Source organism: Cydia pomonella, chromosome 19 (assembly GCF_033807575.1).
Source record: "Cydia pomonella isolate Wapato2018A chromosome 19, ilCydPomo1, whole genome shotgun sequence".
NCBI classification, from domain to species: Eukaryota; Metazoa; Arthropoda; class Insecta; order Lepidoptera; family Tortricidae; genus Cydia; species Cydia pomonella.
The window spans coordinates 10,546,977-10,573,500 of record NC_084721.1 but is presented as its reverse complement, the minus strand read 5'-3'; the positions used below and the strand labels follow the sequence as shown (position 1 = coordinate 10,573,500).

The following is a 26,524-nucleotide window of genomic DNA, read 5'->3' as shown; positions in this document are numbered from 1 at the left end:
ACATACTTTTTCTCGGTTTTGTTAAGCATAAATGCTCACTTGGCACTTCAAAATAGTCAGTCTAAACAAGATTTACTCTATACAATACTATTTATCTTAAAATAAGGTCAAATTAAAAAAAAATACACCTGAGGTTATGTGCGGGAGGGGGGGTTCGCCAAGAACCTCACCAAATATCACCAGGGGGGGGGTGTCAAAAACTAGCCGAAAAAACCGCGTGATTTGTGCACAAGCCCTGAGCTCGTCGCGTGAATACAAAACAAATTGTAAAAGAATAAACCATTTATTTAATAATCATAATAGTAACTGTATTGAAATATTTACATTATCAATATAATAGATATCACATAAAAACACATCTCAAAAGAATGTTAGCGAAACAATGATCCAAATGTAAGTACCCTACCTAAATGATTTTCAAAATCTTTGGAATGGGCGTGTAAAAAGAAAGACAATAAGTACATACATACCACGTTTAATAGATTCAATTAAGGCTAGTGGCTTAAATTTCCTATAGTCGAGTAATAAAACTATTGTTAGAAAAATCATGTCACCCCCTGGGCAGCGGCACGCAAAACATAGTCCTAAATAATGGTAAAAGTAGTCAAAAAAACAATATTTATCAACATTTTATCAAACGTGTTGAATTTAACAGTAAAATCCATTTGTGCTTCTTCAATAATTTGACAGAAATTTCATGTGGCAACATTATGGTTGCCATATTTCTCAATTGACTCATAGTCTCGCATATGTCGATAAAAACAATTAAGTACTTTCTGGCATCTGCTTTTAGATCACAACTGTAAAGATAAAATAATTGCCTTGGGCAAACAAATTTTGCTTTATTTTTATTATTAAACTGAAGCATTTACCTACTTGTATATTTTAGCTTCTGCGCGCTATGTTCACTTTCTTATAAGTGCAAGCTTCGTTCACTAGACTTAACTGATGTGATGATTTCGACATTATTTAAAGCGTATCGCTAGTAAAATGATCTTGTTTAAATTATATTTAATCCAGAAAATAATCCTTATAATACTATGAATATTTGCCTAACATTGGTGTTTTTGAATTGCGTTAACTTATGAAGGATGTAATTGATAATTACAAACATAATTCCTATTTAATTATTGCTCCTAGAGGAATATGTCATACGAATATTTTTATAATCGCGGGGAGGCAAAAGTGTCCAATCAACTTAAACAGCACATTAGCCATGGTTCGAGTATCAATCGATTTTGTTGCTTAATCTAAGTAAATTGAACACTTTTTTACTTGGCAAATTATTATCCGCATGACTTAATTATTTGTACTAAGCACCGTTTAAGCATCAATGCTGTATGTTACAGTGTGATTCACTGTTTAATGTACATCGCCATACTCCTGTATGGATACTGTGCAATTATATGAAATTGACACATCTAATAAAGTATTCAAACACTGCAACACACAGCAGGAAGTATAAAATATTAGTTCGTGAGAATACTACATATCGATTACCGATAACAACACTATTCGTCGATATACATGACTACAGACCTCCGAAAACCACGACCTAATTTCACTGATTTACGAATATACCCTTGATTGCTGTAAATATACATTTAAGACCGTACTATCAGACTAACCAAGCTTCTGAGGGTCCAATGTCACCCGGAGTGCAAAATATGATGGAAACCACCTAACCACATTGTCGGAAACTAGAAAGGTCACATTTATCGGAAGCCTCGCGTCCTACCGCGTAGAATACGCTTTAATACAAGGTGCCCGTGAGCATTGCGAGACATTTTAACTAAGCATTCCTGGTAATATTTAGAAACTAAAACGTCATATAAAATTTTCTGTATTAGGCCTAGTTTCAGAGATAATTAAATGTTTTTTTTTTTTTTGAAATCATTCCTTCGCCATAAGTCGGTACAAAACACATTTTTGACTGCAGTATTGCCACTTTAGGTCTAGTCTGGACATACCTGACATCGAAAAATTTAAAAATAATATTCGAGACGCTACCCCCAAATAAAAAAAAAACTTTTTAGTTAATTTTAGGTTATGTGTTTATCAATAAAAATTACGTTTATGTACAGGAGTGTTCAAAAAAAAGGAAAAAAAAATTTTTTTTTTGTCGAAATCACAAAAAGTCATGTAACATTTTTTGCTTCTGTTGCCATCATGAACGCACCGTTAAAATATCTCGCAATGCTCAAGGGCACCTTGTATAATCTATGGTTTAATTTCAATAGTCAATATTTTCGGAATTTCGCAGTCAAGTATACCACCATGGCCATTTCTCGAACGGTATTAGACTAATATTATTAGTCCACGAACTGTCAAGTCGTATGGGTTACCATGGCAACACACTAATAATATTAGACTAATACCGTTCGAGAAATAGGCCCCGTATGTCTCAATGGCGAAACACTAATAACAATACTGATTCTAACTCAACTGACGAAGTCTGCACCCTCCATAAGTTTCAGTTTCTGCATAAGGGTACGGTTTTTGTACTTGAACCAAATTGACTTGCAAATAGAATTCGTTCTTGAGTTTCTCTGTCAGTAATAAAAACGAGACATACATTCATAAATCCATTATATTTCATTCGCCTCTACCATTTCCTATATATATGAATGGTCAGGAAGTCTACATTAACGTAAAATACAGCTAAATTTATAGATCCTACCTGCAAGTCAATCAGGATAATATACTTGTATTACCATCGTCCACACAGTTGAATGGCATTTCGAAAATGCTCAGTAAGACTGTTGCTGTGAGTACACTATGTATTAAAAATCTACAATAGCCCTAAATCTTTACACCGGCGTTCAATAGTTTCAAAAACGTCTATAGCTTGAAAGAAATCTAAATATGTTTTTAGGAACATCTAGTTTTAGAGCCAAAACATTAGCCTTTTAACCGTCTCGACTATTTAATATAACACGCAATAGTAACACTTAATTCAAATGTAGTAAGGTTAATTTTATAATGTAACCTTGGCCGATTGTGGCGACCATAGGGTTAAAATCTTTTGTTCCTGCTCTGAAGAAGCTATTCTAATGTCTTTCACTACTTTTCTAACAAATGACAAATTTGTAAACTCTATAGACGTTATGGAAACCTTCTGTATATTAGTGTGAATGTAAATGATACTAAGTACTAACGAATGTTTGACACCAACGTTAATCTATCCGGATGATGCTTTCCCGGCCTTGGCCTACGCCGATGTATTGTACTGAAAAAAAAAAATACAGGTTAGACATAATTTTGTAGTGATCACATGCATTTATCAGGGTAATTCCCACTAACAACTTTTTTTTACATATATTCTGTGGAAAAAAATTCCCGGTAGTGGTCCTTTGGTGGTAAGTAGGTAGTAAGATTTTTTTCTTACTAAAATTCCCTAGTGGGAATAACCATGTGTCAAATTTTCAAGGGCAATGTTTAAACCAAAAACATCGAGACATTTTCGCAAAAATAAATTTCAAAATTTCAATCGGCCACACAGTTTTCTGTTGCGTCGCATATTCTGTGAATGATTTGGCAGATTCCCACGGAAACGCCGAAATATCACACCCATATTAGTAAACTTATAAGTTGACAGACTTACGACTTAATTGAATTTAGTTAAGTATTTTTGTGTGATACTAACCTGGTATCTGTAGGAACTCCGCGATAGTGCGCACGTAAGCGCGCGCCTTCTCGGGGAGGTCATTGAACTCTCGCACCGCTTCAATACTGCACGCCCAACCCGGCAGCGTTATGTACTCCACCTGTCAGCAAAACGTTACTTTGATTATAGTTTTTAAGCTTAGGGAGAGTCCTTGTCTGTAATTTTCTGTACAAAACAGTCTGCCGATTTTTGTGGGGGAGGGGCACGTGACATGTATGGCTATTTGTATGTATGGCCATGTCAGATAAACGTCAGTCCGTACAATACATGACCATAGGGTATTTGCCTGTATTTAATAGTACATTACGATACAAGTGTGAAAAATAGGAAATTCGAAACTAGTGGCGATAAATTAAAACACGACCGAAGGGAGTGTTTTAAATCGACACGAGTTGCGAATCCCCTATTCGCACATGTATCGTACGTTTTACAGTACATATGGCTCTTTATATGTTCGACAAAGTAACGTAATATGCTAATTTTCGCACTAGTGCGGTAAAGTAGCACCATATGTACTGTAAAATAAATTATTTTTATTATATAGAAAAACGTAGACAGCAGTTATTTTTAGACATTATTTCTATTTTATAATTCGTATAGAACTATAAAGAGTAACTCGACCGAGACGACATTGGCTAGTGTTTCATATAAATTCCATAGTAGCAAATCGTTTTGAATATTCGCTGATTTGACTGGTAGTCAAATACCCTATTAGTCGAGGTTTTCTACAGAGGGGTAAGCACTTAAAAGCGACTCCAGTTGTTAAAATCCTCTTTTTAAGTGACTATATTGCTGGGAAGACTATAGCACGCAGTCGTTACTGCAGTACTAAAAAGTACCTAGTCAAAAAAGCGGTTTATAGATTAATTCGATCGCAGCCTGCAAATCTATGATTGCCAAGCTTTCATTGCTCTTGAGTTGAGTGCATACGGCTCTTTGGGGGTATAATTGCTGCTCTTTAAGTTACCGAAATTAAGTTTTCAGACTACGGAAAACAACAATTTTATTGTCATTTATACTTGTGTTGGATGTTCTTGAAAATAAGCCGATGCCCGGGCCTAGTCGAGTTACTATGAAGCCAGAGGTCCAGGACTCAAATCTAAATATGTTTTTGTGTTTATGGCAATTTTTTGTGGCTTTACATATTACAACTGCATAAGGCATTTTGATAGCCATTATTTATATATGTGTGATGCCATATGTGTGATGAGATATTTGTTCCTGAGTCATGGCTGTTTTCTATATTTATTTTTAAGTACTTATATATTATATATAGTATACAACACAAGCCTTAATTGAGCTTACTATGGGGCTTAGTTAATTTATGTAATAATGTCCTTAAAATATAATCAAACATTGTGAAGAATCATACCTCAACATTGCTCAACTCTGTCATCGAGGACGGGAAGTAGTCAATCTTCTTGCCCTTGAGTTTGTACGCCACGCCGATCTTGATCTCTTCAAGCGTGTCCAGGATATCTAACTTCGTGAGACACAATCTGGAAGAATATAACATGTTTTTAGTGTTTAGAGCTACAAATTTAAATAAATCAGCCATAATAGTTGTGTACAACTCAATTTTAGGTTTAGTTTAGTTTACGACTGATTCATGATAGCAGGAGCTGAAGGACAGTCAACAGAGCGAAAAGAAAACATGTTGTTATGGGGGGATAGTATGTTAACACATTGAGTGCCGGGAACCCGCTTGGCGGGCGCTCTGTTCGTAGTCGCTTTCCTCTACAAAGCGGGAAAACGCTAGAATTGGCTACGCGTGTAGTGCTACGAAAACGTTGGCAGTGAATGCGTTAAGCGACCTTGAATTGTTCATTCATTTTATTACACGGTTAGGATTCGGTCTGTAGTGCTGTTGCAATGTTGTTGTTGTAAAAAGCGCTGGTGGCCTAGCGGTAACAGCGTGCGACTTTCAATCCAAAGGTCGTGGGTTTAAGCCCCCGGCTCGTACCAATGAGTTTTTCGGAACTTATGTACGGAATATAATTTAATATTTACTAATCGTTTTTCGGTGAAGGAAAACATCGTAAGGAAACCTAAGTCTAGTTTACCCTCTGGGTTGGAAGTTTAGATGGTAGTTGCTTTCGTAAAAATAGAGCCTTCGCCAATTCTAGGGGTTAATTGCCAAGCGGACCCCAGGCTCCCATGAGCCGTGGCAAAAATGCCGGAACAACGCGAGGAAGAAGTACCTAGTTTTGTAATGTTGGGTAAAGGTACTGTAATATGGCAATTAGCCACTTTTAGTGTTTAGCAGTAATACACTGGTTTACTGTAACATAAACGCATATTGCTTGTGTCAGCGCAACCTAACGTGTATATACTCGTATAACCAGGCTTTTACAGAATATACATTCTTATAGTATCACACATAAGGTGTTTCTCTACATACTCCTCGTCCCTGCTCGAAACATCCATAACTACATCCTTTATTATTTGAGTACCTATACAAAATGTTTTATTTAGTTTCGTAATCTATTGTATCCAATCTATATTTAAGATACAATAGTCTAGTCAAATAAAGTGGATCACCGAATAGTCCAGTGGACTTAGTTCTATTGGTACAGTTACACATGCTCTGCAATTAGCATGCCAATAAGCGTGCTTTTAGAACTTCCTTATATGAGAATGTTTATGAACTGTTAACATTTGCTATTTGCCACTAAATATCATGCTTAAAAGTAGCACGTTCTAAATAGGTAGCATTGTCTCAATAGTAGCATGCTTTCACGCTAGCAACTAACATGTCTAACAGTATAGCTACTGTTACACATGCTTTAGAATAGCATGCTAAAAAGCGTGCTATCAATATGCTTAATATGAGCATACTTATGAACTGTTTACATTTGCTAGCAATAAGCATGCTAGTTTTAACATTAAGGTACTGTTACACATGCTCTAAAATAGCATGCTAAAAAGCGTGCTACTGAGTATGCTCAATACGAGCATGCTTATGGGCAGTTTACATTTGCTAGCAATGAGCATGCTAGTTTTAACATTTTCTACTACGAATACTAGCATGCTCAATAAGCAAACCTGTTCACACGCGCTAAAAGCACGCCCCGCGCTGCAGGTAGCATGACCAAAAATCGCACGATCGTTGATTTTTGAGCAAACTCAAAATGAGCATGCTCATTATTAGCAATGTTTAGACACACATGCTGCTAAGTAGCAATTGCTCAATAGTCGCATGCTTTCGTGCTAGTAATCAGCATGTGTAACAGTACCATCTCTAGCCGCACCCACAATACCACCATTGCCACCTATGTCGTGCAAATGTTCCAGTGATGTATGTCGATAGCCGTTGTTCTCCTGCAAGTGTGAAGACATTGTTACTCACGCGGTGTAGCCGTTGACCATGGCGGTGTACTGCACCACGACGAGGTCGAGCCAGCCGCAGCGCCGCACGCGCCGCGTCGTCACGCCCACCTCGTGCCCGCGCTGTTGCAGCAACTGCCCCACATCCTGCATAGATATAATACTAATTGTAATTCTTTCCCATCACAGAACAATGGTGTTCCGGACCTTTGGAAGGCGTGCGCGAAGCCGAAGCCAACACGTAGAATCCCTTTTGACACTTTAATTAAATGTAAGGGATACACCGAGCGGATGTTGCCCTTGGCCGTGTCATGGGACGCACTATTGAACTGGGCTATTGGGTGAAAGCGATGGACTAAATACTGGGCTATGGGATAAAAAATCGGACGCCTGCCTAATTAAACGGTATTCAATTTTATTTCCGGCAGACGGTGACTCGCCCCCACAAGATGGGCCACCACAAAAAGCGACATCTATGATGGCTCAAAGGCAACACCGGTGTGAGCGGCTCAGGGGTGTTGAGAGGTGTGCGCCGCTTTCTACCCAGTGGCTGCTAGCAACCACTGTGCCAACTCGCGTCTTATGCAATTTTATACTTCCACCCCTGGAGCTTATAGTTCTAACGACTCCACTCTGGCTGGCCAGCTAAGGCAAGTCAGAGGCACAGAATTCTGTCCCACCCACCCTCCGCGGGTAACAGAACTCCCCAGGAGCATTCGGGTACGTGAGGTCGCTACTCCCCAACAGCTCGCCACAAGCTGCCCTGCGTTGACTGATTGCACTGGTAAAACCAGCGGGCGATGGGCTCGTCACATCCCTACGCCTTTTAATTGTAATTATTATTATAACTAATGCTTAATGAATAATGCGTTTGTAGCCTAGCGGTAATGGCGTGTTACTTTCGGTCTGGAAGCTGTGGATTCAAATCGACTCGTAGCGATGAGTAGTTTTTCGGAACGTAAATATTATATTTATCGCTTTTCGGTAAAGTAAAAACATCATGAGGAAACTGGACTGATCTCAATAAGGCATAGTTGGCGCTCCGGAACTGACAATCAGATGGCAGTCGCTTTCGTAACACTAGTCCCTAGCCAATTGGGATTAGTTGTCGAGCGAAGTTCTATGTGCCAGGACAACGCGAGGATGACGGTGATGATGACAACAAAGGAGCATATAGTGAGAGAAAAACACTATTGAATCTCTAATGAAAAAACTCTCGACCAGGATTCCAAAACCACGGAACACACACTTGACGCTGACACCCACCGTCATATGATTATATCGGTTAACAATATATATATTTATAATTAATACTTATTTTATTCTGTTATACTTTTATTCTTAATTGGTTTTAATGACATGCATATTGAGAGTCCAAGTATTGTATGCCAAATTCTGGCTGATTGTGATGTAACAAAATACTATCCCTACCACCATTTATAACCACTCACATTCAAACAATAAATAATTTGTATTTGTATTTGTATTTATATAGCAGACAGCGTCGAGCATGCGTTCCGTGGCCTGCGGGTAAAAGTTTCGTCACCAGCGATTGATAATAAACTGATAATAATGTTAATAATGTAAATAAAAAAATTGATAATAATGTTTTTTTCGTTCGCTGTTCGTCACACTGCAGCGGGGCGCAATGAAAGCGAGGCGGTCGCGGATATTACAACTTACGATGCCAAAAAGAGTACTTGTATTATCTGAATTGACTTCATTTAATTCAGTAGGCAAGAGCATGTGCACCAACGCGGGTCGTGTATTAGGCCTCAAAGACGCACAGCGCATTGCCGATGACGATAGGAGGCAGCCCTAGCCCCGTGCACATGCTACTCATTACAGTTTGCGGAAGTTACGTAAATATATACACTTACATCTTGTAGCTCGGTGGGGAAGGGCCCGTCGCCGACGCGGGTGGTGTAGGCCTTGACGACGCCCAGCACGTTGCCGATGACGCTCGGAGGAAGCCCCAGCCCCGTGCATACGCCGCCGATGCTACAGTTTGAGGAAGTTACGTAAGGGTATGTACCTGTAATGAAAGACATAAGAATTCAAACCAAACACTAATCACTAGCCCTTAGCCGCGTACTCTCGACAGCAGGTGAGCTGTACGTACCGAAGTCGATATCCAACATGGCGGCGTTGGCGCCCTCGACGAGCACCTTCTGCCCCTCGCGCAGCGCGCGGTGCAGGTAGGCCACGGTGTCGCGCACTAGAGGCCGCACTCGGCCCGCGTACTCGCGGTACTGCGCCAGCTGCCCGTCGATGTCTACCTCCAAGGCTGGGAACATCCGCTTGTATGATGCAGCTATCGTGCGGAATCTAGAATGAGGGTAAAAGTTGCTCAGTATAATCCCAAAACATCCCTGGCAACCATATTTTTTGGCCTCCTTGTATATCGATCAAAGATGACGATGCGTTAAATGGTCGAGGCTACATCGGGACCCTTAATATAACTAGGAACTTAACAAGTAAAACTTTTAAAAACCTTTAATGCGACTACAGGAATCTCTTCTGATAGAAGTCGACTATAAATGTAATTATGATATAACTATCATCCAGGGAAAAAAACTAATAAATTGAAAACTCATTCCTTCCGATCGACTTAGTAGTTCTACAAGTAATATTACGTACGGTAGAGCAGAACACACGTCACAAACATACCCAGCACTTTTAAGGGCCTATCCAATAAAACAATATGTCAAATATAATATTTATATGGCGTTCCGACTTAATAACTTTCAAAAAACTTATTTTTTTGAAGACCGGTCTGGCCCAGTGGTTAGTGGTCCTACCTATGAAGTCGATGGTCCTGGGTTGGGCTTTTATTTGTGTGATGAGGACAGATATTTGTTCCTGAGTCATGGATGGTTTTCTATGTATTTAAATATTTGTATATTAAGTATATAAATCAATGTCTGAGTACCCACAATATAATCCTTCTTGGCTTACCGTGGGACTTAGTCAATTTGTGCGAGAATGTCCTAGAAAGAAATATTTATTTATTTATTATAAAACCCAATCCAATGGGAAAACCCCTTATTCGAAATATGCTCATAATTATTTTCAACAAGTTTAAACCAATAATTAGAATACCCTTACACGCAAAGATGATAGACGATTGATACCTATTCCTAGCAACTTGGATATAACTAACTTTTCCTCGAATAGCGCGAAGTCTCCCAGCAGGTCCCCGATCCGCAAGCCGTTTCTCGACGCCTTCGACGAGTACGTCGGGCCGATGCCCTTCTTTGTTGTGCCGAGTGAGTTCTTGCCCTTCTCAGCTTCTTGCAGACCATCAACCTGCGAAAATAATAATTAACATGATTAGATAGGGTAAGTAAAACACTGGCTCAAGTGGGTATTCTTACACATCCTCTTGCCCCGGGCAGTGGGGCGACACTCCTCCTTTCGGGCATTCTCGGCTCCGTCCGGCTCAGCATTGCTCCGAGCAATTATTAGGGTTGGCACAACTTGACGTCCCTATGCGTGCACGACAAGAGAGAAAATAATTACTTGAATTTTGACAACCCTAAATAGCCGAAAGGGATAGTGCCATATATTAGAAAGGGCCAGCATGATTCGTCCCTGAATCGCTGTCAAACTTCGGTTTTGTAGGAAGTGTCATTTCTGTACGGTAGTACTATTATTTATTCTTCTTTCTAGCCCGCCTGAGGAATGCGTAAAACTCCATAGCATATACGCATCCGAACCAACCAATTTGTTGCTCCTTTTCTTGAGCATTTCAATATACAAAAAATAAATAGCAATGAGACTTAGTTACACACATATATTTTTAACTGAATGAGAACTTCGTAATTTTATGACCATTATGTTGATATGTAGGTTGCCATATCTGACCTTCGCGAACATAAATCCATTTATATTTATTCGCGTTCCCCCAGCGGTAATAGGACAAGGGCACGCACCACAATGGATTATCGTAGTAAGATAACACGATAACACACATTAACATGCCATCAAATTTATGCAACAGGGCATTTGGACATGCATAAAAATTGTGAATATCAGACTATAATGACGATTGACATTGTCTTTATAGGCTAAGTCATAAGGCTGACTTTGGAACAGAGGACAGTTTTATTTTAGATCAACTAGCAAAATGCCATTCTAGAATAAAGTATTCGAACGAAACCAACTGTGATAGCGCCTCGTTTTCTAGATGTGTAATATACAGACACAAATCAGGTTAGTCAATAGTCAATTTTAAATTAATACATTTAAAATTTACTATTTGACTAACAATTTTACAATTCTTCAATACGGATGGTTTTTTTATTATCTATGTGTACCTACTGGATATTGGAGCTAGCAATATCGTGTTTTGTTGGTGATTATTGATTAAGCATCTTTTAATATTCAACTTCAACTTCAACATTTATTCAGCTAATAGGCCACAAAGGCACCTTTACACGTCAACATGGAATTTACATACAAACCAAAACAAGCACATCAACAATTATAAAATACAATTCATTGAAAATATGAATGCAAACTAAAGTATTATTGTTGAATGAAAAAGTAAGTAAAATATTATTATTACTCAAAGATGTATAAAGTTTATAAATGTCGAAATATTAAAAAAAACTAAAATAATAATAATAAAAAACAAACAGAAACAAAAAAAAAACTAAAATTATTTAGAGGTGTAAATATCTCTAAATGTCAGAACTAAATGACTTTTATCAAATTATCCTTAGAGATGTATAGAGTCCCTAAGAGTCAAAATTCCGTATAATTATAACATTCATTAGGATATTTATTTTATAACACCAGTAGCTTATTCAATTTGTACGTTCTAGACTGAGACACTATGTTTTTTTGTGTTTGTACTTACCTACATCAGAAGTTACGCACAGATAAAATGTGAGCCCTACCAGATTGTCTCAACCAGATCTTCCCAGCCCCGCATGCCTTTGAAGTGGTTATTTTGATAATACATGAAATAAGATGGCGGTCAACATTTCCGGAATGAACCTTACCTGTTGGTGTAAGTCCAGTACTAGATGCGCCCGGTCGGACACAAACAACCGCCCTTCCCAGTCCCGCATGCCTTTCGACTCGTTCTTTTTTAATTCCTCGAAGAGACCTGGTAAGTGTACGACCACGCCATTGCCTGAAAGAAAAACATAATTATTGAGGTTTTAGTTAGTTTTAAGCGCCTTATTGAGCTTACTGTGGGACAAGTCGATTCGTGTAAGATAATCCGTACACGGCGGGAAGAAGTTGATAACTCGTGAGAGTCGTGAGATAAATAAAACTGAAGACATTTGAACCGTATGTAATTCTATTATAAGTTCAAATTTCTTCAATTCTATATCTCGCGTTATCTTAACTTCTTCCCGCCGTGTATTAATAATATGTATTTATTTATTCAACTAACTGAAAACAAATAGCTATAACCACATTTTATCTCAAGCATTATTTAACGTATGATTTCATAGTAGCAATATCTACAGAGTTAAAAAAATTTAAGATCTGCCTCATTCGTAGAAAATAAAACCTTGTGTCTTTCCGCAATAGGGCTCATAATACAACTTTTAAACAAACATTTATTCAGCAATTATGCCACAGGGGCAATTTTACATGTCAAATTTTTACAATCAGAAAAATAAGAAAATACAATTACAAATAATTAAATATTAGATAAGTTATTCGAGATGTATACAGTCTCTAAATCTCGAATTACACAAAAAAAACTATGATAAAAAATACAAACAGCGAATACTAACATTATATTCTTTATGGTCACGAGTCATCAGATTCTTGAGACACAGATAAACAAACTGACAAAGTGAAGACAATGTATCTCTGGCACTATCTCCAGAGACATTCCGGATGTAAGCGTAAGAATACAATGTCCAAACATCTGTTTCAATATTGTACAATTTGTTGTTGTCGCAGTTTCAAGATAACAAAACTTAAAAAAAAACAGTGATGCCACAAAAAATTTAATTGTATACTGAAACTGTAATGAAATCACATGACATAGAAGAAAGCTTACAATAGATGCATTATGTATTAGGGGAATCCCCTGATAAATTTAGCGTTGAGTAATATAATGACGCCGACTGTGAAAGGCGGTTGAGCGGTTGGGTGTCTCAATAACGTAGTTAAATGCTACGGAAGGTTCATAAGGTGATTGTCCAGTGAATTTTAAGCCCAACCATACAAAATCGGTATCAATTAGTAGTTCTTGTACCTTCTAGCTTTTCAATTTTTACGAGATTTGAATAGTGGATCAGATAATTCATCATGTGGTCACAAGTGGACGAAATTAAAAGTCATAGAATTGTTAGTTTCAAAGCTCTCTTAAACACGCACTTATCGTAAACATCTAGAATAAAAAGATTACGAATGCTAATAAGAATCCATTCTTCAGTCGCAGAACCAATTAGTCGACCTTGGGATTCATTTAAGTGTTTTCAAGGTACCCGATTAATGTACCTCCGTGCCTGTCGTGCACCGGTACAAACGGCATTAGGATTTCTTTACAAACGAGAAATATTTGCATTTAGACGCTTTACTGATCATTCCACGTCTTGTACATGCTATTTGGTAAATGGGGAGGGTTAAAAATGCAAAGTCACGATTTTGCCTTTATTCTATCGTTTGTTTGAAGATTTATTTGGCGTAGTAAAGTTTGTAATAACATGCAATGGTATGCAATATGCATTAAAGTCATCAGTGTCATCACTACTTAATGATGTAAAGTGTAAACATTTGGTGTTGGAGTCAGTACAAGGTAGATACAACCAACATCGTTTTAAGAAATTAAAACGACAATTATGACAAACTACATTCAAGCTCAGCCGGGCACCGAATCTGGTCAAATCTGTATTATTCTGTAAATAACCTGGTCGTAAATTTCACGCGACCGCTTAAAAACCTGAAGTGTATAATTACAAAGACATGTGTAGAATGCAGCATCCAAAAGCCAATATAAACGTTCACTTTATGTAGCACTGTCTCTGACTCAGCCATACGTGATAATTGAGATCCAAGTTTATTGCAGAAATGCAGACGCAGAGCATTTAAAACTGCATCTTTAAGTGCTTGATTTTAAACATTACCATCATTTAAATCCAAAGCGCAGGCTTCGTCTAAAACGTAGGTTACTAAACGGGATCCGCAACAAACTTCGTCCAATCTACATAAGTGATAAACCGCCACAGGCTTTGTTAAAAATGTACAAAATAAAATCCTCAACAAGCTTTGTCCAAAAACCTAATACTACTATCTATTGCCTTCACGTTAATCCCCGAGACGACACGTACCCGGCGCAAAAGTTCCAAAAATACTGGCCGCATTACCGCGCTGCGCTGCTAGTGATATTTGCTGGACCAGGTATGACCTAGAACGGGGACCTCAACTTCACTCTCTTAACCGCTACCCCAGATTTTTAATAAAAGTTTTCGCCTCAGCACACCAGGGTCCACCAGTTACCCCAACCAGAAACCACTACCAGTTACCAGTTAGTGGGTACGCAATCTAATGATTATATATTCCGATTGTAGGCATCATAAGGATGGGTATCTCTACCTATGGAACCTACATTGATGTAACGTTATGGCTCCTCTACACGATGGGCCATCATAGTGGCCCACTAAGATGGGCCAGCGTGTAGAGAGGGTAGTGGTGTCGGATTCGGATGGCTTATGGAGCGGCGGGATGGCGATGGGAAGGCCGCGGTGTCGGTTTTTCTTCCGCGTATTTTGTGACCCATTCCACAGTGCGTGCTCGAATGCGGTCGAGTGTGGACGTTCGTGCTGTGTATTTTTTCATTAAAAATGACGAGTACGTGGCCGCATCACGAAACAATAAAGTTTTTAAAATTATATCGGGGAGGAAGCGTAATATGGAACTCCAAATATAAATACTATAACGATAAAAATAAGGTCGCAACATGCGGTCTTATCGCATAAGCGATCTTTTTCGACAACCTTAGGGTGGTAGGATATAAAAAAAAGCGGCCAAGTGCGAGTCGGACTCGCCCATGAAGGGTTCCGTACCATTTATGACGTGTTAAAAAAACTACTTACTAGATCTCGTTCAAACCAATTTTCGGTGGAAGTTTGCATGGTAATATATATCATATATTTTTTTTAGATTTTTCATTCTGTTATTTTAGAAGTTACAGGGGAGGGGGGGGGGACACATTTTTTCACTTTGGAAGTGTCTCTCGCGCAAACTATTCAGTTTAGAAAAAAATGATATTAGGAACCGAAATATCATTTTTGAAGACCTATCCATAGATACCCCACACGTATGGGTTTGATGAAAAAAATTTTTTTTTAATTTGATGACATATTTAAAAAAAACTACTCACTAGATCTCGTTCAAACCAATTTTCGGTGGAAGTTTGCATGGCAATGTATATCATATATTTTTTTAGATTTTTAATTCTGTCATTTTAGAAGTTACGGGGGGGACACACATTTTACCACTTTGGAAGTGTCTCTCGCGCAAACTATTCAGTTTAGAAAAAAATGATATTAGAAACCTCAATATCATTTTTAAAGACCTATCCATAGATACCCCACACGTATGGGTTTGATGAAAAAAGATTTTTTGAGTTTCAGTTCTAAGTATGGGGAACCCCCAAAATTTATTGTTTTTTTTTCCTATTTTTGTGTAAACATCTTAATGCGGTTCATAGAATACATCTACTTACCAAGTTTGAACAGTGTAGCTCTTATAGTTTCGGAAAAAAGTGGCTGTGACATAATCGGACAGACAGACGGACATGACGAATCTATAAGGGTTCCGTTTTTTGCCATTTGGCTACGGAACCCTAAAAAGAAAGTTTTTACAACAGATAGTTCACGAATTAATTAGAGGAATAGGAAAATTACATATAAATTACGCAGACATCAGTACATACAGTACAATTACAATTTAAATAAATAAACATAACAATGCATACCAATACTAAAATAAATAAATATTAGATACCTACATATCTAAATATAATTACATATATGCACAATATATGTATACACAGCGGTACATTAAGGAAGAGACAAGTAACAATTTTTCAAGTTTTTGCACAAATTTATATTGACTTCGTTGACGACCTGTCTGGCCTAGTGGGTAGTGACCCTGCCTATGAAGCCGATGGTCCCGGGTTCAAATCCTGTTTTTTTTTCCCGGAGTCATATATGTCTTCTATGTATTTAAGTATTCATATATAATATATACTATGTATATCGTTGTCTAAATACCCACAACACAAGCCTTATTAAGCTTTCCGTTGGATTTTGACAATTTGTGTAATACTGTCCTATAATTTTTATTTATTTATTTATTGCGATGGTTAGATAACATCCACCATAATCTTTTACGTCATTTCTTTTTAATTACTTTATTATTGTGCACATTAAGAAAATGTTTGTACGTGGCGTATAAATAAATTGCTGCAGCGGCTAATGCTTCCACGTCCATCTTGGATAACAAATAGATCGTAACTGAATGTCGCTATCGTGTAGTGGTGTTTCAACCGCATGGCCATCTCGCTGGGAGAGCGCTGGGCCATCGTGTAGAGGAGCCATTAGAAAAGCCGCGGCTGCGCCCGCGATAGATATTAAAGTTAGTCAATAATTTACTCATTACCGGACTACACGTGTTTCGCTTTCGCTATATCAGGACTATATGTTCGCAACCTTCAACCTTGAACTTATATTTACATTACGTACCAGTACATAGTACGTACACCCATACATCGTGACTACAAATGTGCAAGTTGCGAAAAGTTTCCATAAAGTGTGAAAAGTTCTCAACACAGCACATCGAAATTAGTCAATTAAAACTCATGGCTAATTTGCAAGATGTCGAAATTCTAAGATTTATCTCTATCTGTATCGCTCTTCCAATATTCGAGCGATAGGGACACAGATACAATTCCAGCTGGCATACTCACCGATAACTGATGTGCATTTTGGATTGATGATGCCGCTCGGCAGGAGGTGGAAATCGAACTCCTTGCCCTCTACGACGACTGTGTGGCCTGCGTTGTTGCCGCCCTGAAAAGTCAACCAAATAAAGATTAAATAAAACTCCAAATGATTATAGATGCGTCTATGGTTGGTTAAGTGTTAATTTAGCATAAACGCGGTCGCAATTAAGATTAATCATTTCAGTGTTATTTACATCCGAAATTAACTCTCAATAAAACAATTTCGTCAATAAATGTATTAGAGTAGATATCAAACCGTACACATATAAACTATTTGTAATTTTCACATCAGAATTAGTGAATTGACACTGAAAAAAAAGTACACCGTGTATCTTCATCAGTTTAGTAGGCACCATATATATTTTTGAATTGCGCAGTAACACAGTAAATAAATAAATAAAACACAGCTCTGAACATAACTCCCTGCAGTTATATAATCGTAATAAAACAGGATGACGTCAGGGGGGATTACGTATGTAAAGCTGATGACTATAGTAGTGGTATTATTCTACTCATTACTTAGAACAATTCTCAGTTGATAACTGATTTTCAGTTTGGTAGCACGAAAAATTTTGCGCTTAATTGTGACATACGAAGTATTTTACAAAAATTAAAATATTAATACAGATATTCCTACAACATATTTATTTGGCAGTCTCCCGTCTGACATAATAATGTGGTAGTGATCGAAACTAATAAGTAATACAAGTTTGCAAGTTATTTATTTGCTATTGTACGCGTTAACAGCTGTCAGCACTTTTTTAAACGGTTTTATTTAGATTGATTAAAGTTAATAGTTTAATTACTTTTTTGCGCGAATAGTACAGTCAGCGTCAAATACTTCGTAGCAGTCAAAGTGGCCAAATAGTTCGGTACACCATACTAAATATATGGTGTACCGAACTATCCTGGATGGTAGATGTATGGTAAATATCCTTCTGCTAAATAATCGGCAATATTTTCAAAATCTTATCATACCTTCAATCTTCAAAAATGTGATTAAATAAATGTTTTTGCGAAATTCAGATAGAGCACGTGATGAGTCTCAGAAGGGCTCTAGTATGCTCATACATTATAAAGTGTGAAATCTATTCCGTCAACCTTTCAGCGCGTATGGAACTATGGTTCGGTTTAACAGCACCATGCATGACTCAGTTTGACCGTATGACCAAATCCATTAGACTTTAGAGTGCCTGCATGAATAATTTCGTGGCTAGACGAGTGGACGTCTACCGCGAATTACGCGAATATGAAACTTGAACATAGCCTTTTTGTCCGAAGAAATATGCACTGCCATTAACGAGCTAGTATTGTAGTAGTAGGTATGATGCAATTCTTTTTACAAATAGGATAAAGTGAAGTGGCACCTTTTGTGATTTGTGCTTCTGGTTGCAAGCCATAACCAAAGTGATATGATAATTTACGTAGCTAATTAGCTTAGTCTTGTTGATAAATACTATGGGCAAAGACGAAGTTTTTAGAATAAAGAAAACTGTAGTACCTAATAAGTCTGCCACTCTTTATATTAATGTGTGCTTTAACGCTGATAACGCGTACAAATTTTCATTGGGATAGGATCACATCACCCCGAAACATTAACGGCTCATTCTCAGAAAAGGTTTTGTATGGCGATTTTGCGTTCTTAAAGGTTTAGTATGAAATTCATAAGGTACTTCGTACTACCTACGTAAGGTAGGTAAGGTAATTCGTAAGGTTCATACAAGTTATTTTTTACTGGAGTCATATGAATACTAAAGGATGTTTATTAACCGAACAACTGAAATGTAAACTTTCGACTTCGCTGTTGAATGAAATGCTTCTCTATGATCATCCGTTAAAAAACTACAAAAGCGATAAACTTTGAAATTTTCATCTAAACAGTCGTACGAGAACTGGGCTTCATTATAAATAAGTTTTTGGCAAAAATTTCAATTTTTTTGGTGCAAGCTTTTTATCGCTAACTGTACTTTTTTTCCCACAGGCAACTAATACTCATCGAGACAATTCTAAAAACTCCAAACACAAGTAGGTTGCGTTGTTTTATCACAGAGTTCCTATGGCTACCTCCTGTCGCCATCATCAGATCAGCTTGGTGGTACCATAATATTGCATTGTCACCCGACTTACATATGAATGCAAATTTTCAGCTTCATCGGAAATCGGGAAGTGGATCAAATTTAGCTTGCAAGATTTGTCCCATACATACTAATAGGGCAAGTTAAATAAAAGCTTGTAAAAATATAACTGAAGCCTATTGTAACTCTGTTGTTGGCTGAGCCCATAATGAAAATCGTATAAAATTATTATACGAAAACATTCTGGAGTAATAAATTAATAGTTTAAAAAACACGCTTATGATACGATATTCCATCATGGAATGCCAGTGCCTATCTTCCAGCTTCATCAACAGACCTTGAAACCTATTCGTGGTCAAATTTCATTACAAGACTTTTCTAACAAATACAAACACAGCTATGATACGATGTTTCATCATGAAGTTTCAGTTCATATCTTCCGGCTCCATCATCAAATCATTTCGACAGTACCATATTGTTGTATTGTCATCAGAACTACATATTACAGCTGCCAATTTTCATGACGCTACGATCCTTGGAAGATGGTTAAATTAGTAACATTAGATTCCATTACATAGTTACATACAGGTCGACCTAATAAAAGTGTGTTAAAAATGGGAATAATGCTCGACATACAATTTTAAAATTGCCAGTAATACTAAAAAACAAATGGCAAGCGACTGACATATAGGTAATTAAAAAAATATAATAATATAGGAGTTCTATTCTCGTAAATTATACGCATCTTTTTGTTATATAATTTCCAAACGGCTCTTTTTAAGAACCTTCAGTGTTGCCTATGTGCAGTCGAGTTCATAAATATGTATACATTTTTTCACCTTATTGCAATGGTTTAAGACAAAGAAATATATACATATTTATGAATTCGACTGTACCTAATGGACCTGTTGCTATTAACGACAATATCCTGTTCCATGTCAAAACAGGTAGAATGAATCTAAAGGCCAGACTAATAAAATCTCGCACGTTATCATTTATACTTTATTATGTAATATTATTTATATGGAATTTATGTACGCATAAAGTAAAGAAGCACGTTTACTGGCCATTAGGCGCTATTACGACCGGCGGCGGGAACGCGATTATTTTTTACGCTTAAGTCAAGAAAAATCCGCGAGCTACTGTGCGGAATATGTTATCTATCGCGTGGTAAGAATATCGCTCTTATTTAACTATGCCTCACATCTATGCCTATGTCAATCTCTATCATTTATTTGACCATATTGAAGTGACAGAGATGGAGACGAGAAGAGATTCCTACTCTAATTTCGATGTTCGAAGATAGCGGTTGGTGCCGTATAAGTTAAGCCAACGGCGACCATTTTCAGAGCATAATGCCGTATATGAACGATCGATTGAATTCCTTGTAAGTATCTCAGCAGTCTGCAATGAAACACAGTCCGCAGTGAAAATAAAATTGTATGCAAGTTTTCGCACCGTCTAAATGACGGTTTATTGAATGCGTGCACAAGCAACGGTTGCCCAAGTTTTTCAATTAATCTCGCAAACCGAGGACTGGATTTCAGTAGACGTAATGCCTAATACGACGTTACAGTTCAACATGAATCGGACATGCGGCCGGGGATCAGTGGAGTGGATACTAGTATTACTACAACGAGGCGGTCGGTTCCGGATAACTCGGGTATAAACAAAACGGGCATTGTGTCACCGGATGTTCTTCACGTTTTAATTTCTAGTGCTGACGAAGAAATACGTGAAAATTTCATGTACACTTAATATTAGAGTTGTTAGGTATTTCTGTAGCTGAAAGTGTTCCGATGTTCATCAGCAAGAGCGAAATAGGTACCTGCTTATCTGTTACGTACACCCATATAAAAGTCACATTCATGTTTCCCCGGAACTCGACATCACTTCATTCAGACTTCTAATTATCATGGTATTTATATAGTGAGAAATGAACAAATTTAATTATGCTTATCTTAATTTAACGTGGTAACTATTTTAGAAGCAATAAGTGTATTCAATTGTATAGTTCAGTCTTCAAACGATTTATGTAGGGGTTTGGGGTTGACTCTTGATGTGTAAATATGAATGCGAGTATGCAATAGAACAAACTTAAATGCATAATAATTGAAGCAAATAATTGGCCTAATTACTTGCAACATTTTCTACACTCTCATTTATTGATAAATAATGCAAGAAAGGCCTTGTAGATACAATGGAAACTTATTACAGATTTCTTTTATTGCATCACAAAAATGTAACCTTGCTCTGTCAGGCATTTGCAATAGCAACGAGTTATTGTGTATTTTTGCGCAACTTGTTTACATTTAGGCTATACCTACGCGACTGACAAATAAACAAATCTTATCGACGAGCAACGAACGATCACGTACAGGTAATCTCCAGAGACTTGAATATTGAATAGCGTTTGACTATGGCTAACTATCACGGTTCATGAGATACAGCCTGGTGACAGACGGACGGACGGACGGACGGACAGCGGAGTCTCAGTAATAATAGGGTCCCGTTTGACCCTTTGGGTACGGAAAACTATGTAGTGGTAAGTATAAAAGGGAAAATACCAATATTCCGTGCTACAGCTCCCGTAATTTCTGTATATGTATAATACTAGATTTATTCCTAGTACCTATTTTCTGAAACAAGATCGAAATTAATAACAAAGATTTATGCGTAAGTACAACGTTATCCTATTTTCCTCGTACTAGCAAACCTTGTAGAAAGCAGTCTCGCTTATTTTACTTTAAAAATGTGTTAATACTAGGAATTAATTGGATTCTGGTTCCAGAATGCACGAGCACCAAACTATAAAACAGCACGAGATTGAATTATTAATGACCTGACATGAATGATGAAGTGGAATGAAATGATCTACAGTCAGTATCAAAAGTAGCGCATTATCTAATAGTTTCATGAAAAGGGATATGTTTCTATATGTAGAACAATTATACTGTGGCAGGTAGGTATGGTATTACGTACCTACATTTTAAAGCGAACTGAAAAATTATATCTCTATTTCGAAAACTATTACTGTTAGACTGAAGGCGGCAGATATTTTTGGGTCATAGTTTTATCCGCTAACATTGACGATGATGATGATACTGTCTAAAAAGAGAGATTTATACCGAAATAAATAGTTTATAATTAGTTCAAGGATTACCCCAAGGCTCGTAAGATAAGTGTGATAGCAATATAGTGTTAACAAGGGACAAATTGGCATTTTTATCATTTCGAGTACTTAATGGAAACGGCGAGACGCAAATGTCATATTAACGATAAGCTGATAAGTGGCTTAATGACGTCTATTCACGTGCCAATTATTAAGACAAAAAAACAAATGAATAGGAGCTAAAAGCCATTACTACAAATATATGACATATGGACTCATAGATTTTCTATCTGAGAACTCTCGATTTAACCTATGTACTTTACTGGCCTTTGGTGGACCTTAGCTCATTGCAATAAGGTGCCAAAACAATAACTGAAATTTGGATACCTATGCTTACATAGGTATCTCGGTAATCTATGGTGTATGTGTGTTACACGACTTAAATAACTTAGAAGAATTATCTACCCAACTGAGGAAAACGGAGGATAATGTATGTACACGTGAAAAACATTATCCTCCATTTTAAAGAAATAGAAATGTACAAAGTACAAACATATATATGTTTTATCGTACTTTATCCACATTTCTATTTCTTTATTTTCTTTTGCAAACCCTATAGTTAAAAAGGTTTGATGTTTGCAGCAACAACAATTCTGTTTTCTTTCTTGAATCTAGATGTTTTCTTAACTGGATTAGACCTAGGAGGTGGGGGGACATAACCGAACGGGATGGTCCTATGGAACTTTCAGTAGGAGTAGCAGGGAAAGCGCTATGATATTTTGTCCTCGTCATAGTCTCACTTTTCCTTTCTGCCTACTTCTAATTGCCATAGACGTTTTTTGTTGTTTTGTGGTGAACAATGAACCCGAGCAAATTACGTAGGTTGTGTGCGGTATGCTGTCAGGAATCTGAATACGTGTTTTTTAATTTTGTCGTATTGCGTATGTTCTGTCCCTCACGGGCGCACGCGTATGTTAATCACAAAAAACAGCCAAACCTTTCGGACGCACCGAAACTGTGTTTTCGGTAGGCTTTAAATCAAGTCAAGGCCGAAGGTCCGGTTTCAGTTTCGGTTTCGGCATAATCCGGTTAAGATCTGACACTGGCTCCTTTATCTACCTATCTCAAAAACCGTACTAAAATCCTAAGCAGTGATAACATCACAGTAGGTTTGTAGGTTTTATTATACATGAATCATTGCAAGGTCGGTGATGACAAATGCAAACATCATAAGTACTTACACACACTAAGCTCCTAATTAACAACATAACAGTGAAAACACGTGATTTCGTATTTTCTATACAATCTGAGAGATACAAGGCCAAAAGTATAGATACAAGCTTGAATTACAATAGAATGTGTGATTTTTTAAGTGATGGATTTTATACTACTCATTGACAATTTAAAAACAAACAGGTATAAATAATAACAGAACATTTAAAAGTAAATTACTCAAATCCTGGGTTTCCTGTTCAACATTGTGTAAGAGAATTAAAAGGGTATAATTATGTAACTTTTTCAATTTTTTAAAATCCTTTTGACAATATTTTAGGATGTTTTGATGTTTAGCATGTATTTTTAATCCTTTGGGGTTGCCTAATGTAAGTTTTAGGTTACAAATAAACAACAAAAATAGAAACAAGAGATATTAAAGAAAACAAACATTGTTTCCATACTTTTGGCCTTTAGTGTAAGTTTTACAAGTTACCAATCCTTATGAATATAGATTCCATTTTTCAAAGACTATGGTTTGGTACAATCATCAAAGTAGTTTGGTAAGCACCCCTTCTTAGAAGTTAGGTAACTTTGCTGCCTTTACCCTTTATCCAAAACAAATAAGTCACCGTAAAACCTTCTTTATACAATTCATCATGCAAAAAAAAGTCTGTAATTGAATGTTCAAGGAGTTGGAGAACACAGTTCACACTCTTTTGTCATATTTCTAGTTTTCCAAATGGGAGCATTTACTTTGTAATTAGGCATTACTGATAAACTGTTTAGGTAAATCTTTTTGATCAAAAAAACCAAGTCTTAAAACTGCTGATAAACTATATAAACATCTTATATATCAACATTTTACAAAAAAATGTGAACTGGTCACAAAATGGCATAGTATTAAAATTGTGTATTGGTAAACTAGTTATACCTATAGGTCATGTCATTAACCTCCCAAGTCAAACATAAGATAATCATAAAACAGACACAGCTATTAACTAACCACAGTTCAATCAACTATCTGCCTGTTATAGGTCACTTTAATGACTAACCAGTCACCAGATAATTCAACTGTCACAATAAACTTTAAACATGTTGCTACCACAATTAAGACTTATGTAGTACAAATAGGTATCTACTTGGTATTGCTCCATAGTCCATAACTAAGGTGGGTCGTGGAGATGGTGGTGGTGATGAAGAAGAAGATGACAACATATCTTGTGAAACATTTGTTACATAATAAGAATCACATTTAAACATATTATATGTATATACTCTTAGCGTTTTTATCCTGGTAATAAATGATTCTCATTAGCTTCTCGAGAATGTTTACTAGCTATAATCTTGATTCCCCAGAAATTTATTGAATCTATTCAAACACACAGCGTAAATTTAGCCAAAGCCCTAGATTGAGAGAATGTGTGGATTCACAGAGCCATCAATAGCATAACCATGACAATAAATGTCCCAGACCTTGGCAAAACTCCACAATTAGTGTGAAACGAGGTCGGATTACGATTTCACTGGCTACTACCGGCCGCGCTAACAGACTTCCATCCATCAAAATAATAAATAAGTAAATAAAGAAACGCTCATGCAATGTTACGAAAGTTGCGCAATATAATCCTCATAGATACTACGTACCTACGTACAATATTCCCGTAAATATTATATGCAACATTAAACATCTGCCGTCAACCGATTCCCGCCAGAACGTTTGCCAACTCCCGCGATGTCGTACAAAAACATTGTATCAAACAGAATTGTTTTCAAACATGCTGGCGATCTGCCAATAGTAAAAGCTTCAACAAAAAAACCGTACTGAGCTCGAAATATTATATAGCCCAGCTAGATCTTATGAAACGGCAAAATCAATGAATATGAATGATAAAATAACCCTAATATAACCTCAACCGTAACCTTTTAAGGCGGAAATGTTTTGATACGGAAATTTTCGATGACAGTCAGAAATATGAAGAACGAGTTTGTTATTATTCGAGAGTCAAGTACTGAAAGAAATATAATAAGAATATATTCCGGCAATGTCTAACCTGGCAGCGGCACACGATGTCCGAGTCTACAGCAAGCAAATCCACCACTTTTCCTTTGCCCTCGTCTCCCCATTGAGCACCAAGTACTACAGTCACTTTATTTTCCATTTTTGATTTTTTACACGCTCCGCCAAAACAAGGGTGCGATTCGCCGTTAACTTCTTGCTTCGCGGTCGAAGCCATTGTATTATTTTATCACTAATTTACTTTCGAAATATTCACGGAATTTAAGGTGAACATGCGCGCGCAGAGATTGCCGACTAGCAAAAAGGTTTTCGGGATACCATGTCTTATAACGAAAAGTACCTTTAAATTACAAAGTTATTATTTTGGAAACCCTTATTATTATAGCACGTTTTACATATTAAATTGAGTCCAAACAAATGAATAGGTCAAGGAAGTAACATAAAATATTCCTTTTATTTATTAAAACAAGGATTACTCACAATTTACATAATAATTTTACTATCAAAATGTCTACAGTTAATAAGTAAAACTGACTTTAGAAGTAGAAATCAAAATGAGATTTAAGAAATAAAATAAAACGTCCTTCTTTTATTTTATTAAGATTTTCCTTTTTTTAGGGGAAAATTGGAATATATGACAACATTAACCAAGGAGTATTATACTACCAAATATAGTTAACTGAAACTAAAAAAGAAAGCGCATTTTAAGCTTAACTAAATAAAAGGGAAGTCGTTACTATAAGTGGTACATCTCTAATTTGTGCGGGTTATACTCTTCGTTCAGAAATCATTAACGAAACTAACGAATCATAAATATAATAAAAAATGAAAAAGAAAAAAAAACAATTGTCGTCATCAAAACTACAAATATATTGTCTTTTGTACCTTTTTTTTTGTTTACTTACTTTGTCTTTTTCATAAGTGTTTTCATTTGGTTTTCATATTTACAGATGTTTAATTTCTGAACAGACGTAGTTTGAATAACGTTCAAATACCTAATCAAATAATATTCGACTTATACAAAATTACTTATTTTCATGAAAGGCATATATCTTAAAGTAAACCGATGCTTACTATATTATACTTTCATCCTAAAGTATTTTCATGTCATAATTTCATTCACTTTTAT

The 26,524-nt window shown here is 36.7% G+C and overlaps 1 protein-coding gene across 1 annotated transcript; it reads right to left on the bottom strand.

The window, feature by feature from the left end:
- Positions 1 to 264: 264 nt before the first annotated feature.
- Positions 265 to 25,719, bottom strand: LOC133528666 (adenylosuccinate synthetase). The gene is made up of 10 exons (XM_061866128.1): positions 25,430 to 25,719; positions 16,941 to 17,043; positions 12,004 to 12,137; positions 10,158 to 10,303; positions 9,117 to 9,322; positions 8,875 to 9,029; positions 7,017 to 7,141; positions 5,040 to 5,166; positions 3,647 to 3,767; positions 265 to 3,229 (listed from the first exon to the last, which is right to left on the bottom strand). The coding sequence occupies exons 1-10, from the start codon at positions 25,610 to 25,612 to the stop codon at positions 3,177 to 3,179; spliced, it is 1,353 nt and encodes a 450-aa protein (XP_061722112.1). The 5' UTR covers positions 25,613 to 25,719; the 3' UTR covers positions 265 to 3,176.
- Between the last annotated feature and the right edge of the window lie 805 nt (positions 25,720 to 26,524).

Coding starts and splice junctions, on each gene's coding strand:
- LOC133528666 (XM_061866128.1), bottom strand. CDS start 25,612: ATGGCTTCGACCGCGAAGCAAGAAGTTAACGGCGAATCGCACCCTTGT. Junction 17,044..25,429: donor ACATCGTGTGCCGCTGCCAG/GTTAGACATTGC, acceptor TTGACTTTTCAG/GGCGGCAACAACGCAGGCCA. Junction 5,167..7,016: donor ATGGTCAACGGCTACACCGC/GTGAGTAACAAT, acceptor ATATTCTTCCAG/ATTGTGTCTCACGAAGTTAG.